This window comes from Hylobates moloch, unplaced genomic scaffold, assembly GCF_009828535.3.
Source record: "Hylobates moloch isolate HMO894 unplaced genomic scaffold, HMol_V3 SCAFFOLD_3, whole genome shotgun sequence".
Lineage (NCBI taxonomy): Eukaryota > Metazoa > Chordata > Mammalia > Primates > Hylobatidae > Hylobates > Hylobates moloch.
Window position 1 is genome coordinate 19,046,121 of NW_026652278.1, and position 14,355 is coordinate 19,060,475.

General features: G+C 49.7%; 1 protein-coding gene across 10 annotated transcripts in view; it reads left to right on the forward strand.

The window, feature by feature from the left end:
- The first annotated feature begins 1,124 nt into the window (after positions 1-1,124).
- Positions 1,125-14,355, forward strand: part of AFAP1L2 (actin filament associated protein 1 like 2) — a 108,756-nt gene continuing 95,525 nt past the window's right edge. For 5 of the 10 annotated variants that reach the window (XM_032177243.2, XM_058435994.1, XM_032177234.2 and 2 more), the window contains exons 1-2: positions 1,125-1,393; positions 6,927-6,980. In XM_032177243.2, the coding sequence (XP_032033134.1) occupies positions 1,378-1,393; positions 6,927-6,980 (70 nt within the window). In that variant the 5' untranslated portion in view covers positions 1,125-1,377. The remainder of the gene's footprint in view (positions 1,394-6,926; positions 6,981-14,355) is intronic. The other 5 variants (XM_032177198.2, XM_032177203.2, XM_032177190.2 and 2 more) reach the window with 2 other exon arrangements.

Below are 14,355 nucleotides of genomic sequence, written 5' to 3' on the forward strand. Positions count from 1 at the left end.
GGCCAGGCTAGTCTCGAACTCCTGACTTCGTGATCTGCCCGCCTCAGCCTCCCAAAGTGCTGGGATTACAGGCGTGAACTACCGCGCCCAGCTGTAGCTTCTTCACCTCTATGAAAGAGATCATAATAATACTCATGTCACAGGGATATCGGGGAAACTAAAGGCAGTGATGCACAGCCCTTAGCGCCGTGCCGGGCTTGTGGGGAGGGCTCCATCCACATTAGGTGCTAGTATAACTAAGAAAAATATTTCTACATGCTGTTGGGAGGTCTCCAAACATCAAAACGAAATCTTCGATTCCAAGGAAGAATTAAGAAGTCTTTTAGAAAACCACCACTGCCAAATCTTCCTTAAGTGTTCCTTCAAGGAAGCTGGGGAACTTAAGAAACCAACCAGGCACCCAGCACAAACCGTGACTGAGATTTTAAAGTGAAAACTGAAAAGTTTAAAAGAACACATAGATCTCTGGGGGGAGGATGGAGAAGACTTGGTCGCATTAAGGGCCTGGAAGGACCGGTGGCAAAAGGTAAAGGATGGAAGTGTGGCACTTGCTGGATGGAGGCAGTGCAGGGTGGAGATTCAGAGCCATGGCCTAGCTTCCTTATGGAACCGGTGCCACCCCTCCAAGGCGGTCAGGTTTACTGGGCGCCCCGGAAACGGCACTCCCTGACTTGTGGTGTTGGCCCTGGAAATTAAGGTAGAAAGCAGCAAGCAGATGTTTTCACACACCCTAAAGTGTGCGCGATTGGCAGCGGCTGCCCAGAGAGGTTCCAAGAGAGTGGAAGCAATCCCCAAAGAACCCGGAGCAGGCTTGGTTGCCCGCCCCACTGCCCTCGTCGCCCCTCCAGGAAGGCCTAGGGCAAAAGCGCGCTGGTTCGGGAGTCAAGCGCGAGGAGCTCTAAGCCAGTCTCAACCTCCTAGCTTGGATCTCAGTCTCCTCCTCCAGGCATTGGGTTTGCAGCGGGCGGGGGCGGGGTGGGGAACAATCTTGGAGGCCCACCCAAGCCCGGCCTCCCGGAGCCTCCCCCAGAGTTTGGGAACGTCCCAGTCTCGTTCCCTCTCGACGCCCCCGGAGCCAAGACGTGAAGGGAGTGCCAAGGCGGTCGGGGGCGGCGAGCGGGGCCGTGGATGCGCACCGACTCAAGCGCCGACTGTCAGCCTCGGCGGGCTGGAGTTCGCCGGCGCGGGGACAGGGGCGCTGGGGGCGCGCCCTGGCGGGTGCCGGTCCGAGAACCCGGGGCGCGGCGGCCCCGCCAGGAGGTCCGGCCGCGAGCGTGACCTCACGGGGAGGGGCCAGCGCGGCGGCCTGGGCGCTGAGCCGAGCGCCGGGAGAGCAGCGCCGAAGCCGAGCCGCGAGGAGCGCACTCCGTGGCCCCGATGGAGCGGTACAAAGGTGAGGGCGCGGGTTTCTCGCGCGGCGCACACGCACTCCCTTTCGCCCAGCAACACGGAGGGCAGGGCTAGGACTGGTCTCGCCAGGGCTCGGGATAAGCAGAGCCCGCTGCCCCCACCCAGCCCGGACCTGGGCCTAAGGGGGGGCGACAGCGGCGCCGCGGACTGGGCGGGTGGGCTCCTAGGTGGCTGCGGCGGCCTGAGCCCTTTGATCCTCCCGGGCGCGGAAAGAGGGGGTCGTCAGTGGGGGGCGTGGCGGGGCTTCTCACCTGTTGCAGGAGAGAGGGTGCGCCCGGCATCCCACTCCACCCTCAGTCCCACCGCGCAGGAAAGATGCCTGGGGCCGAGGAAGCCCCGAAGAAGGTGGGAACCGTGCTGAGCTGCTGGGGGCAAAGGGGCGGGCTGTTGGGTCCTTTCTCCCGGGCGCCCGCCGGGCTAGGGGCTTCCTGCTCCCGGCAAAGCGCTTGGGCAGTGGAGTGGGCGCGCATACCCTCCCCGGGCTAGGTCGGGCCTCCCCAAACGTCCTGCCGTTCGGGTCGTCGTTTCTCTCCAAGCCCTTCTCTGCTCCCCCACCCCAAGAAAGGAGGGATGCGAGGGTTGGGGGCCGAATGGAGTGCCCGGCAGGTGGAGCTCCTGGAGGCGTCCCGGCCCGAGGGCTTAGCTCAGTGCGCAGCTGGGCGAGCTTTGGGTTTGGCGGGGGGCCAGGATCTCCGCCAAACTCTGGTGGGCGGGCCGTCCCGGGTGCGCCGGACGCCCAGCTTAGCACCCGCACTCGGAGCCTCGGAGCTGGTCTACAAGTCTCGATTGCGGTTCTTTTGAAAAGGGAGTACAGGGAGTTGCCCCTTAAGAGGAACCCTGCGGGCGCTCTCCCCTCCCCCATCCCCCGGCAGTCCCCTTCCCTTTGGAAAAAGCCTCTTGCCTTTTCTTTTGCTGGACCGGTCTCCGCCAAACCTGCGGGAGGAAATGCTGCTTCTATATTTGTTTTCCCCTGGGAGACAGTAATAAAAAGGGAACGCTCAGATTCCCAGGAATCTCACTCCCGGCGGGCTCTGATCCCTGAAACTGACATAAAGGGACCTGTTGGGACCGGCTTCCCTAACGTAGTCATGTCTTTCACTTTCCCATTGCTTTTTCTCATCTGGGTCGCCTGGTTACTGGTGAAGGCAAAAGATCCAAGTCCCAGACAGAGCTTCACATGTTCAGTAAGGGTCTTTGCCGACAGCAGGGAGCCGGCGAGGGGAACAGGGTTAAAGGAGTTGGCCACCTTTGATTTCTTTCTGTGAACCCTCCCTAGAGCTTCTCTCGCATTTGTAACCCGGTGGTTTTCTTCGTCTCAAATTCTACTGAGATCACGTCAGTTTTGTGCTTGAATGACTGAATGCGCGCTTATGCTGTCTCGGACACTTGAGGAAGCCACAGTCCCGCTCCTTGTAACATGGCCGTTTGCACTTCCTCCCCCACTGGGGCCCCTCCGCCCTTTGGGAGGGACCCTCTCTGGGAATTCAGGCTTTGAGTTGAGCCTGACAGGAAGTGTTGGCCTCTGGGGTGCCTTCCAGCTCCCTGACTTGCAAAGCTGGGGTATGTGTATGGAGGCGGGGGTGGTGTTAGTTGTAGGTTGCAAGCTACTTTCTCAAATCAGCATATTAATCTCTGTAAATCAGGGCAAATCACATTTGGGGTCTTCTTTCCAAATGTCCAGTTATTCTCAGAAGGCTTTTGTATTAATAACTTTTGACTTGGCCCTTGACCTGATAAAAGTCTTCTTAGTTATCTTTCTCTCTCAGGAGCTTAAAATCCTCCCACCCTCGAAGAGGATCAGTTTTTGCCAACTGAAGGGAACTTAGTTTCCAGGTCAGGGTGCTTATGTTTTTGGTAACACATGTATCTGCCTCATCATTTTGCAGTAAATCAGACACAGAGTGATAAGTGGGTAAACCTGAGAATTATCTAGGTTTCAGAGGCTAATCCAACTCAAATTCCAGTGTTTGAGTCATGAGAAAAATATTTTGTCTCGCTGGTGTCATGCTTCTAATAGGTTTACTACACCTTTCGCTGAGGAATTTGGGGATCCCCCAGCCCCAGGATATAGAATTCCCCATTCTCCTGAGAGGCAGATAAGTTGTGCTTTGAACACCCTTTAAATGGAAAAGTTCGTCTGTGCAAAATACAAAATGAAGCCCATCTCTGATTAACCAGTGTAACTGACTAGAATCACTAGTCTCCTCTTGCTTTTCAGAGCCTGGGGCCATCTACTTAAAGTTGAGACTGAATAGTTATTGGAATAACTAGGAATAGTAGTTTAAACAACAAAGTTAAATGGAAAAAGCAGGTTTATTTAGTTGGGCTCCTGGAGCCTGAGTAAAAATTGTAAAGAAAAATTCTTATTGTGTGTGACACTTTTTAAATGTGTTATTTAAATGCCTCTTCATTCTGTTTCCGTATTTCCAATTTTGAGCTCTCCCTCTCTCAGGTAGGTGGAAATGCCTCATGGCTGTCTTCAGAGTCTCAAAATGTTTTCTCTAATTTGCAAATCTTATAAAGCAGTTCATGTAGGAGAAATTGTCTTTCCATGTTCCTTAGCCTGCGTGTTATATATACTGTACATCCTCCAAAAATAGCCTATCATTTTTAGTCTCTGAGTGGATTTGCCATTGTCTTGTAGGATGTAAAGTGAGGTCTGGAGATGATGGGTGGTTGGAATATCACCCATGTGACATGCCTGATGCAGAGACACTTCCAGACTTTCTTCCCAGTCACTTCCAAGATTTCTGCTAGATAGCCATGACTCACCCAAGCAAAAATAAGGGATCGGGGAGTATGTGGGAGTCCCTTCCTAGAGAGATGGCACTTTTATGAGAGTTGCCATAAATAGTGATGGTAAAGTGGCTATGTCTTGTATGTGAATCTCTTTGGCGTTGTATAAGCAGTAAGACTCTCACAAATGTCAGGATGTGGGGCCAAGTCCTACAGGGTGCTTTGAGAAGGTTCCCATCCTTATGTGTTTATATATTTATGACTCTCATAAGAGCATCCTTTTATCGCTGTGCATGAGCCCATTGGCTGAACTCACCCAATGTGGTCACGCATTCTGGTTCTGACTGCTCTCCCAGCTGGTGAGTGAGTCTGGGCCAAATGTGACTGACCTACTATCTGTGGATTGTGCTTGGAACATCCATGCCGAAGCTTCCTGAAATTGCATCATACTTGGATACAGATGGGCCTGGTTGAGATATTCAGCTTCAATTTAGATCACAGTAATTGGTTGAAAGTGTAATCATTCTTTTTCTGTGGTTCTTTTGTTTCTGAATTTGGTCATCCAGTCCCCCCACTTAGCTCTAGAGCGCTGGAGGCAGATATGAACTGCAAAGAGTCAATCCAGTAAAATAACTTCAAAGTTTGTACGGGAATCCTGAGATCTGTGGTCAGGGAAGGTCTGGAAAAGAAAAGCAAATTAAAAGAGATGGGCATGCTGCCTTCCGGAATCATCTGTATTTGTTATTTTTCAATGCCTACGAACTCAGGTTTTTTTGTGTTGAAGTTCTATCTAAGGCAGTAGTTCTAAACCTTTGCTGTGCATGGAATCATCTGTGGAGCTTTCAAAAATATGGATGTCAAGGCCCCACCCAAGACGTTCTGATTTAATTGGTCTAGGGTACAGCTTGGGCATTGTATTTTTTAAAGGTCTTCAGGTGATTCCGATGTGCAGCCAAAGTTGGGAACCAAATTTCCTCCAAAAACATGAAATGTCAAAAGAGCAAAAAAGATCAGTAATTTTATATACACTTTCCTCACCTGGAAAAGTAAAAGCAAGTGTGGGGTGAAAGGGGTGCCCCCCCCATACTCACATGATGTGCCTTAACCAAATCTTGTAATACCTGCAGATATCTACTGTAATCACCTTCAGCTATTAGAGGCTTTAAAAAGCTATGGGAATGTTACTTAAAAACGATCTCAAATGTGGTGCTTAAAATTCTAAGCTCAGGGTTTGCTCCTTGTACTTGACCCTGAGCTCCCTGACTTTGAAGTTTCGTGGGAGCCCTGGATGATGTGGCAATGAAATGGTCTGAAACAGAAATACTGAGAGGTCACTTTTGGTGCTGAAAGGCCAAGCAGAGTGGGGGAATTCTGCTTTGGGCCCTTCCTCTCTTCTGAAGGGGTGGGAGCCCTGGGAGCTGGGCTGCTTCCAGCACAATTAAAGGGCCAGGAAAGGCCATGGAGCTTCAAAGCTGAGGAAGCTGTGCCAGTTTTCTTCCAATTCTCTTTAATAACGGGAAATGTTTCTTTAAAGGCTTCTGTCATTCAGAGAAGGGAGACTTTCCTCAAGCCAAGGGAGGATGGCTTTTTCTGTCCAGAGCCCTGGCCGAGACATGAAGGCAGCCATGGTGCAATGAAGAAAGTAGCAGCTCAGGAACCTGGAGACCCACGGGCTTCATTTCCTTGGGCAAACTGCTGAGCTGTCCAGGCCTCAGTTTCCCCATCTGGAAAACAACCTCCAGTGTTCGCAGTGTTCCTCTATCTGACTTTCCAATGGCTCTTCGATGCTAGTTGTTCTGTGCTCACTGAGGAATCTTTGGAGAGAGGATGTGTCTTGGGGAGGAGAGGGAAATGAGGGAGGGAAAGTGGGTGGGTAGCCCAGCAAAGGTCAGGTTAGGATTGTGATTCTTATAAATAAAACCAATTTCCTGTTGAGAGCTGGAGAGTAGCAGACTTAGTGGGAAAGAGAATGTCATAGGCCATGTGAGGAATTCATTTCTCAAGGACTTTTGTGTGACCGTATCTCCAAAGATTGTTCATCCAGCCCAGAACCACCCTCTGCAACACGGAGCATTATTCACTCCCATTTGAGGGACAGGCCAACTGAGGCCTACGGAGATTAAGCAACAGTCCAGACAGTCAGAAATAGGATACAATAGCCCTGAGAACTGAGTCTCTACATGGTAGGATTCCTTTTCAAGGATTTATTTAGGAAAGAAGTGCTCAAAGCAATTTCAGATTCATTCCTTATCAGCGTCCCTTCAGCCAGAGAGGGACTAGCTGCTCGGTTAAACTCTCCTCAATCTTCAGGACCTAGCCCACATGTCTCTTCATCCAGGAAGCCTCCCCTGACTCCCACTGTGTACCCTCATTACTCTTGGGGTAGCCTCATTAATGCCTAGCACATCGCAGGTATGCAACAAATATTTGTGGAATTAGTGTCACATTTGTCTAATAATTGTACATGTCTTATGTTTGTTTCCCTGCCAGGCTGAACTCCTTCAAGACAGGGACTTAGTCTTTCCTTATGTCCCTCTCCAGCCCCTGGCACACTGCCAGCTGCAGAGTAGGTGTCTGGGACATGATTAGGGAATGGGGAAATGAACAAATTCCAGGCAAAGAGATCACATATTCTCCCGTGCTCTAGCTCTGGAGAACAGACCTGGTTCACAAAAAGAAATGAAGCAAAATCTCAAAGGCAGATTCCAGAAGTGGAGATGAAAGCCTACAATGGCCACCCTTGGCTTTCCCGACTTGAGCCTTATTTCTGTCTGTTCCAGCACAGGGGTGTTGCTGTCTGGTGGTACAGAGAAGGATCCGGCAGGTTTCTGCGTGTGAGTATGAGCCTGTCTGTGCCCTCTGCAGCAGCTCACCTGGCCTCCAGGGCTCCCGAAGGCGCAGACCTGGCTCTGCCCATGCTCTGGGTGGATGGTTGAGGGAGATCAAGGAGCTGGGCACCGGCCTGGGCACTCAGGGGCTCGGGATTCTAATCTGGCTTTTGCCACTAACTCGCTATGCGACCTTGGGCAAGTCAATTAATCTTTCTGAGCCTTGTTTCCTCATTGTATGAGTGAGGATAATGATTACTAATCTACCTTGCAGGCCACTTGGTGGAATAACTTGTAAGAGCTATTGGTAAAGACTTTGAGAAAGAGAATGTTAAATTAATACAGGGGAGCAGATACCCTGAAACCTCTGGCATGTGGTTCTGATCTCACCAGTTCCTGCCTTTTCGCAGTTCACTGGGGGCTCTGCCCACTGTGTGCTTTTCAATGCTGTTGAGAGATATAAGTCGGGGCTTCTCACCCTCTAGGCATCCTAGTTTCTCAGAGATAGCATCTGTGTATTCTTCATGTCAGTGGGGAAAGAGATAGGCGAGGAATTGCTCATTCCTTATGTGTAGAGCTACATCCTAGCCCTGCCTGACTTTTCTCTGATGTCTCATTAAGTCCATATAGGAGAGACCCTTAAATTCAAATAGTAGCTTTGAGCCCTTTCCTAATTTTCTATCACTTGACTCTCATATTCGCCCCAGTTAGTTTCAACAAACAAACTAACCACAAACTGCATTGAGCGGGGAGAAGGGAGAATGTGTAGAAAAACAAGAGCCTGGCTCCCCCTGGACGCGTTGCACTGGAGTGATGCGAAAACACAGTGAGGCCAGGGAACATGGATCTCACATCTCTCAGAGGAGTCTGGTATTAGGGAGGAGTGGGGAGAGGCACCCATGCCAATAGAAGCCCTGTTCTGCTGTTTTCTAAGCAGACCCCTGAGTTCTCTTCTCACTTCCTGGAGCTCCTCCCAGGACTTCAAAGGCAGATACAGTCCTGATGGACTGTGGTGAGCTTGTACGGAAGCTCAGCCCTAGCACACTGCAAATCAGCCTTCTGCTGGAGATTAAACCAAGAGAGGCTAGCCAGCTGTTAGCTCGGAGACAGCAACCACTGTGCACCAGGAAGAATCCAAGCTGGGTGAATGTACAGTCCTACCCTTGGAGGTAGCTTTCCCAAATTGAATGACTAGCCTTCCCGGCTTGCTTGGGACTTTCCTGGTTTTACCACTGAAAGTCTGGTGTCCCAGGAAACCCCTTAGTCCTGGGCAAACTGAGAGAGATGGTGAGTTGCCCTATTACCGGACCTAAGCTTTAGTAAAAGCTTCTGAATCAAGAGTTTGATTTCTCCATAGCAAAGATGAGCTAGAACCAATTATTTTGTCTCTTTGACAAGAATGTGAAAGTCCAAGGCTTAAAAACTGGCAGATCGTAACTTACCGCTAATGATACACACCAGTATGCTAAGTGAAAGAAACATACTGCTTTCAAGATTCAAAAGCTTGCACACTGAATGATTCTATGTATATGACTTTCTGGAAAAGGTGAAACTATAGGGAAACAGATCAGTAGTTGCCAGGACTGGGACTAGGGGAAGGTGTGAGGGAAATTTTTTGAATGATAGAGATGTTCAATATCTTTATTTTGGTAGTGGTTACACAGCCATACATACTTGTCACAATTCAGAACTGTGTAGTTAAAAGGGCTTTTTTTTTCTGTGTGTAAATTAACCTCAATAAAGCTGACTTTTAAAAACACTCTAGCAGTTGTGATGCTGTGGTATAAGATGAAGGGTCAAGGTCAAGGTTGGGTATCATGGGTTGTAATTAGCAACTGAGTCTTGGTGTGGGTGTGTCTGCAATGGTTCTGGAGGTGTATACAGCAGAAAAGGGTGAGAAATTTGGTACAAAACAAAAAGGCCAAGGGCTCATGCCTGATGACATCCTAAATGCCAGACTTTTTCATTAGGCACAATCAGCGTCATAGTGGAAGCTCTCCCTTTGTTTAGAGAAAAGGCAAAAGCAGCTCCCCCAAAGGCCAGGCAGCCAACAGGCCCAGGAGGACCATGGAATATAAGAGCATTAGACTCGGGTTCCCACCCTGGGAACTCTGCTGCTACCCACACATGGATCTAATGTACTGGCTTTGGCAGCCTGTCTGCAAGTCTTTTTTTTCCACCAATAAAGTTATTGTATTAGAATTGAGTACTCAAGTCTGCAGGATAATTATTTCCTGGTTGACTTTTTGTTTTTGGCAGTCCTGCTTGTTTATGCTAGCTAGGATTGATTTTGAGGGGAAGAACCTATGATTTATCGAAATAACACCCCCAGTTGCATTTGATGTAAGGAATCAGTCCTCTTATTTCTAGACAGGGAGAAGCCTTTTGCTGCAAGGGCAGAATTACCAGTCATCGCTGCAGCAGGCCAGCGGACAGGATGTGGAAGTCCCCAAGAAGGAAGAAGTATCACTCTGGTGATCCTAATGGAATCTTAAGATCTTGGTGGTTTCCTTTTTATTTATTTATTTGTTTTTTATCAAAGCCCATGTTGAATTTGCCTGTTCTTCACGTGAATTTTGTCTGGCTGTGTACTCTGGGGAGCTGGGTCTGTGTCTGCATCTCTATTAAGCACAGCCTTTGGAAGGCTGTGGAACTTCCATCCGTGAGGACTACGTGGGCTGAGGTCATGTTCAACCATGAATTATACAGGAGTATTTCCCAACGCAACTCTTTTAAATCACAAACACATCCAAGCCACTAGTCACCCACAAAGGCAGGTCTCTTCCACCTGTTCCAGGGTTTTCTGGAAGAATTACAGACTCATAGCCAGTGCAGTCCTTAGTTCTAATTGTCTTAGCTTTGTTAGGGGAAAGCATTGATGTTAGAGAGGCAGGCAGTGTTTTTGTGCATATTTGAAGTGAAATTTTCCTGATGCAGGGTCAGGCCTGGCTTGTGGCTGGTCTACCTAAGAAGGGTCGGGTTTGGGGCAGGCCCAAGGCCCGCGTCTGGTTTGAGTGCAAGGGAGAAGCTGGGAGCTTAGAGTGGGGGATTCCAGATGTTTCCTTCCCTGGGCTGCACACCTCTGCCACAGTCTCCCCTGGGCTGCCTGGGCACACTGGCATCTGTTTGGGTTTGGGGGACTGTCTTAGCCTTCTTGTTAGCCCAACAAGTGGGAATCCTGCCATTTCCTTCCATCCTCCACCCCCCGTTTTTTTCTCCCCCAGTTTTTATACAACAGGATTTATTCATGTTCACTGTATTCAAGTCCCCAGATGGGGGGAGAAAAAAAAGATTGTTGAATGAGCTTATTGTTTGGAGGTTTCACTGACTTCTTTTATTTAATACCCACAGTCCTAGAACATATTGAACTGATTTACTAAAATTCAAATGTGGTCCTTTGGAAGGAACTCTTCTAGGGTGCTTCGTGTCCCCGGTATCAGAGCTGGGTCCTACTGGGTGGCAAGTTTGCTTGGGCCATCTTCATGGTCTTGGGTCTCCTTGGAGGCAAATATTCTGTTACTATCCTAGACTCCTTATCAGCTCACAGTGGTCAACACCCTACCGCCCTTTGCATTGTCAGGACTTTTGCGGAACCCAATTCTAGCACATTCTTTGAATAAAGATGAACACCAACATTAGGTACTACAGTTAACAGAAGCCCCCTGTGGCTTCTGCTTGGCAGTTTCCTGTACACTTAGGGAGAATAAAGGGTGGTGAAGTGGCACCTACTGCTTGAATGCCCAGTGCAGGGCAGCTGGTCCTTGACTGACATGGCAGAGTTGGATCACATGTCTTTGGCGTGTTTTAGAGATGGGGTCCCTACCGTTGATGTTACCAGAATTGTGGCTGAGGATCATGGCATGCATGGTGGTCAAGCACGGTTTCTGTATGGCTGTGACACAGTTGTGCTGTGACAGTTCCAGATGTCTGGAGCCCCTGGAAGTCTCCTGAGAGAGCAAGGGCAGGTACTTGAGCTGGGTGAGACTCATGTCTCCCAGGAGTCAATGGAAGCTTGTCTCTGGTTCAAGTCAGTAATATCCCAGATGTTCTGAAAGTAGCCTGGGGCAAAGCAGGAAGGGTGGATCTCAAAACCACACGCACAAGTGTGAGTTATGGGTGCTTCAGGACGCCTCTTGGACGCGCAGGCTCACACTGGCTCCTGCACCTGCGTCTCTTGCTTCCTCCCTCCCTCTCTCCCTCCCTCTCTCCCTCCCTCTCCTCTTCCCCTCTCTTTTTTTGTTTCCCTCTTGACTTTCTCCCACTTTTTCACTCTGTTTCTTTCTACCACTTCCATTCAGGTCTCCAGGTCTCCTGGGTCTTGAGTCCAAAGAAGGGATTCCCACTGAGGTCACAAAGACACAGAGGATAGAGTTAGACCCGCCCACTCTCTCCTGCCCCCCAGGCCTCTGGTGGTCTCAGGCTCTCATTTCAAATAACCGTGGCTTGAATTTCAGGCTTCCCCCAGGAGGGACTGGTGACCTCAGAGTCAGGGTGGGGAAACTGGGGCTTGTTCTCAGTATCTTACTCCCTCCTAGAAGTGCAGGCCTCAATGGAATTTGTTCACTGTGGCCCCTGCTGCTTCCTCAAGCCCTAAAAGGTGTCACTTCTCATGGCCTGCTGCAAAAAATGGCATCTTCCACAATCCTCAGGTCCAGAGCTACTTGCTAACCCTGGGACTTTGCCGGTGGTCCCCCCTGGCACAGTGCAGGTTAGTGTCACGGTGATTAGGGTCCCAGGAAAGGGCACACTTACTCTCTTTCTGTGGGTCCTTAAACAGTGCTATGACTCGCTGACCACCAAGGGGTGGAATCAAAATTCCTGCCCTGCGAGGGGCTCCTCCCACCGCCATCCCAAGTCTCCTGGAACTGACTGTCAGAGGAGGGACTGGTGTCCTCCCAGGGGGAGCATGAGAACGTGTCCATTGTTTGGATAAAAGTTCCAAGCATGAAGGCTCAACGTTGACTGAAATAATTTTTTCCCATTGACCTCCTTGCTTCTCAGCGGGCAAGCGCCCATCTCCCGCCCTTCTGAGGCTGGTTTGGTGTATGTAATTGTAAACAGCCCTGGCTGGCAGCAAATCTCCAAGAGTTACGGGATTCAGGTGTCGCTCCCAACTCACCACGCACTGGTTCCCTTGAGAGTGGAAAGGCTGTTTTGTTCTCAGAGGGAGAATTCAGGCTGTTGCTTTTGAGATCGGATCCTTCCAAAGCCTGACTCACTCTCCCATTCCACTCCCAACTTCGCTCCCTGCCCCCAGCCTCCAGGTCTCTACCCATGACGAAAGAGGCTTCGGGGACTCTACTTCATGAATGAAGCCCTTAGCCTGTGGATTTTTGCTTTTCTGACCCGGAGGTAAGAGTGTGGATCACTGAGTGCTCTCAGGTATGCGGGGAGCCACGAGCATGTTTATTGTTGAGCGTAAGAGCAAACCAGCAGCCCGCATTCCCTGTGTGAGAACAGGGGCTCACCAATCAGGGCAAGAGTGTGGGCTCAGGTCAGTGTCAGCCTCGTTTCTTGGCTACAGCCTCAGCCCTGGTGCAGGTCATGGCAGTATGGGAGTGAAAGCCTCTTGTGCTAAGCAGGAAGCCTCAGGAGAGTGTTGGTGGCTTTGGGGCACTTAGTTACCTCCCTTTGCCTAGCCATAGAGTTGGGAATTATCTCAGAGTGAAAGTGATCCAAGGATTGTGTTGGAAAATGCCTTTGGTAGGTTCAAAGGATATGGGGTGCTCCTATCTTGGGGGCCTTCCTGCTTCCTCCTGTCCTTGCAGCCCTAAGCATTTACTTTCCGGGTATCAGGTATGATAGGGGCACATGCGTGTTGGGGGAAAGGAGATGTGGGATGACAATCAGCCCCTTTTTCTTAAAGTTTCTTAAAGCTATTTACCTAATGTCCTCAAAGCGTAAGACTTGTCCTACAAGATTTATTTTCCTGCCAAGGGAAGGTTGAGGCTGCTTGGAAGAGAGAAAGTGAGAGTGCAAAGGACCGTGTTCTATTGGAGTGGAGAGACTTCAGTTCCTCGCAGGCCTCCTCTGTGCTTTCAGGCTTGGCTGCCCTGTGTCTATGTGTATAGATTTCTTCTCTGGTTGGAGAAAATAATAAAGGTGGTCACATAGCTTGCAGCAAATATTCTCCCCAAATGGCTTTTAAAAAAATTACCATTATGAGTGTGAAAATGGTTTAGATTTAGGAGGAAACAGCTGGCTGGCAGCGTTCCTGGTGAGTTCCTGGATAAGATTCTGCGGTGTCACTATGACTTTATTCGGTATATTTCTGACACAAGCACCCTTGAGAGTTGGGGAATTCTGTGGCTGAGAACTGAGGTGAAGGAGGGAAAGTCCTAATTTCATTCAGGACCATCCAGACCTGTCCAATGGATATCTCTTATCCACCTTGATAGTTTAACTTGGATGCACACAAACCCTTTTTCTTTCTTTTTCCCTTTCTTTCTTTCAACAGGGTCTTGCTCTGTCACCCAGGCTGGAGTGCAGTGGCACTATCATGGCTCACTGCAGTCTCAAATTCCTGAGCTCAAGCCATCCTCTGACTCAGTCTCCTGAGCAGCTGGGACTACAGGTGCACACTACCACACCTGGCTAATTTATTTTTCATTTTTTTGTAGAGGCAGGGTCTTGCTATGTTGACCAGGCTGGTCTTGAACTCCTGACTTCAAGCGATCCTCCTGCCTCAGCCTCCCAAAGTGCTGAGATTACAAGTGTAACCCCTGTGCTCTTCTTTCTAGGATTCTGTCTATGGATTTCTCTGAGACGTTAATACATTGCTATCCTAGCTAAGATAAGCCTACATTTCCTGAGACCCCTGAACCGGGACCTGTCCTTGAGTGCAGGCGGCATCTAGGGCAGCTCACCAGTGGCTGTGGGGAGAGTAAGGAGGTGTGCTATTCCTTGTACTACTCTGGAGAAAGCCTGAGCCCCTTCTGTACCTGGCTCATTCCTATTTTTCCAGCCTCTGCAGCCATTCCTCACTTGGCTCTGTGCCACAGTCATGCTGGGCTCCTTGTAGCTCCCTAACTTGGGCTTTTCCATGTGCTGGTCCATTGGTTTGAAATGCTTCAGGGCTGCCTGGTAAGCATGTTTGTCAAGGCTCACTGGGCCTTGACACCTTGACCCTGGCCCCCACTGGATCCCTTAACCCTCACCTCATCTTTTACAACCCTCATGGCCATGGTCATTGTGTCTGTGCTATGGTTGATGGAAGTCTATATTTCTAGTAGGCTGTAAGCTCCTTAAGGGCCAAGGACAGTATTTTTGGTGTTCACGGCACTAATCTCACGTGTGGTGTATTATGAGTAGTCAAGAAACACAAATTGGTTGGGCCCAGTGGCTCACACCTGTAATCCCAGCACTTTGGGAGGCTGAGGCA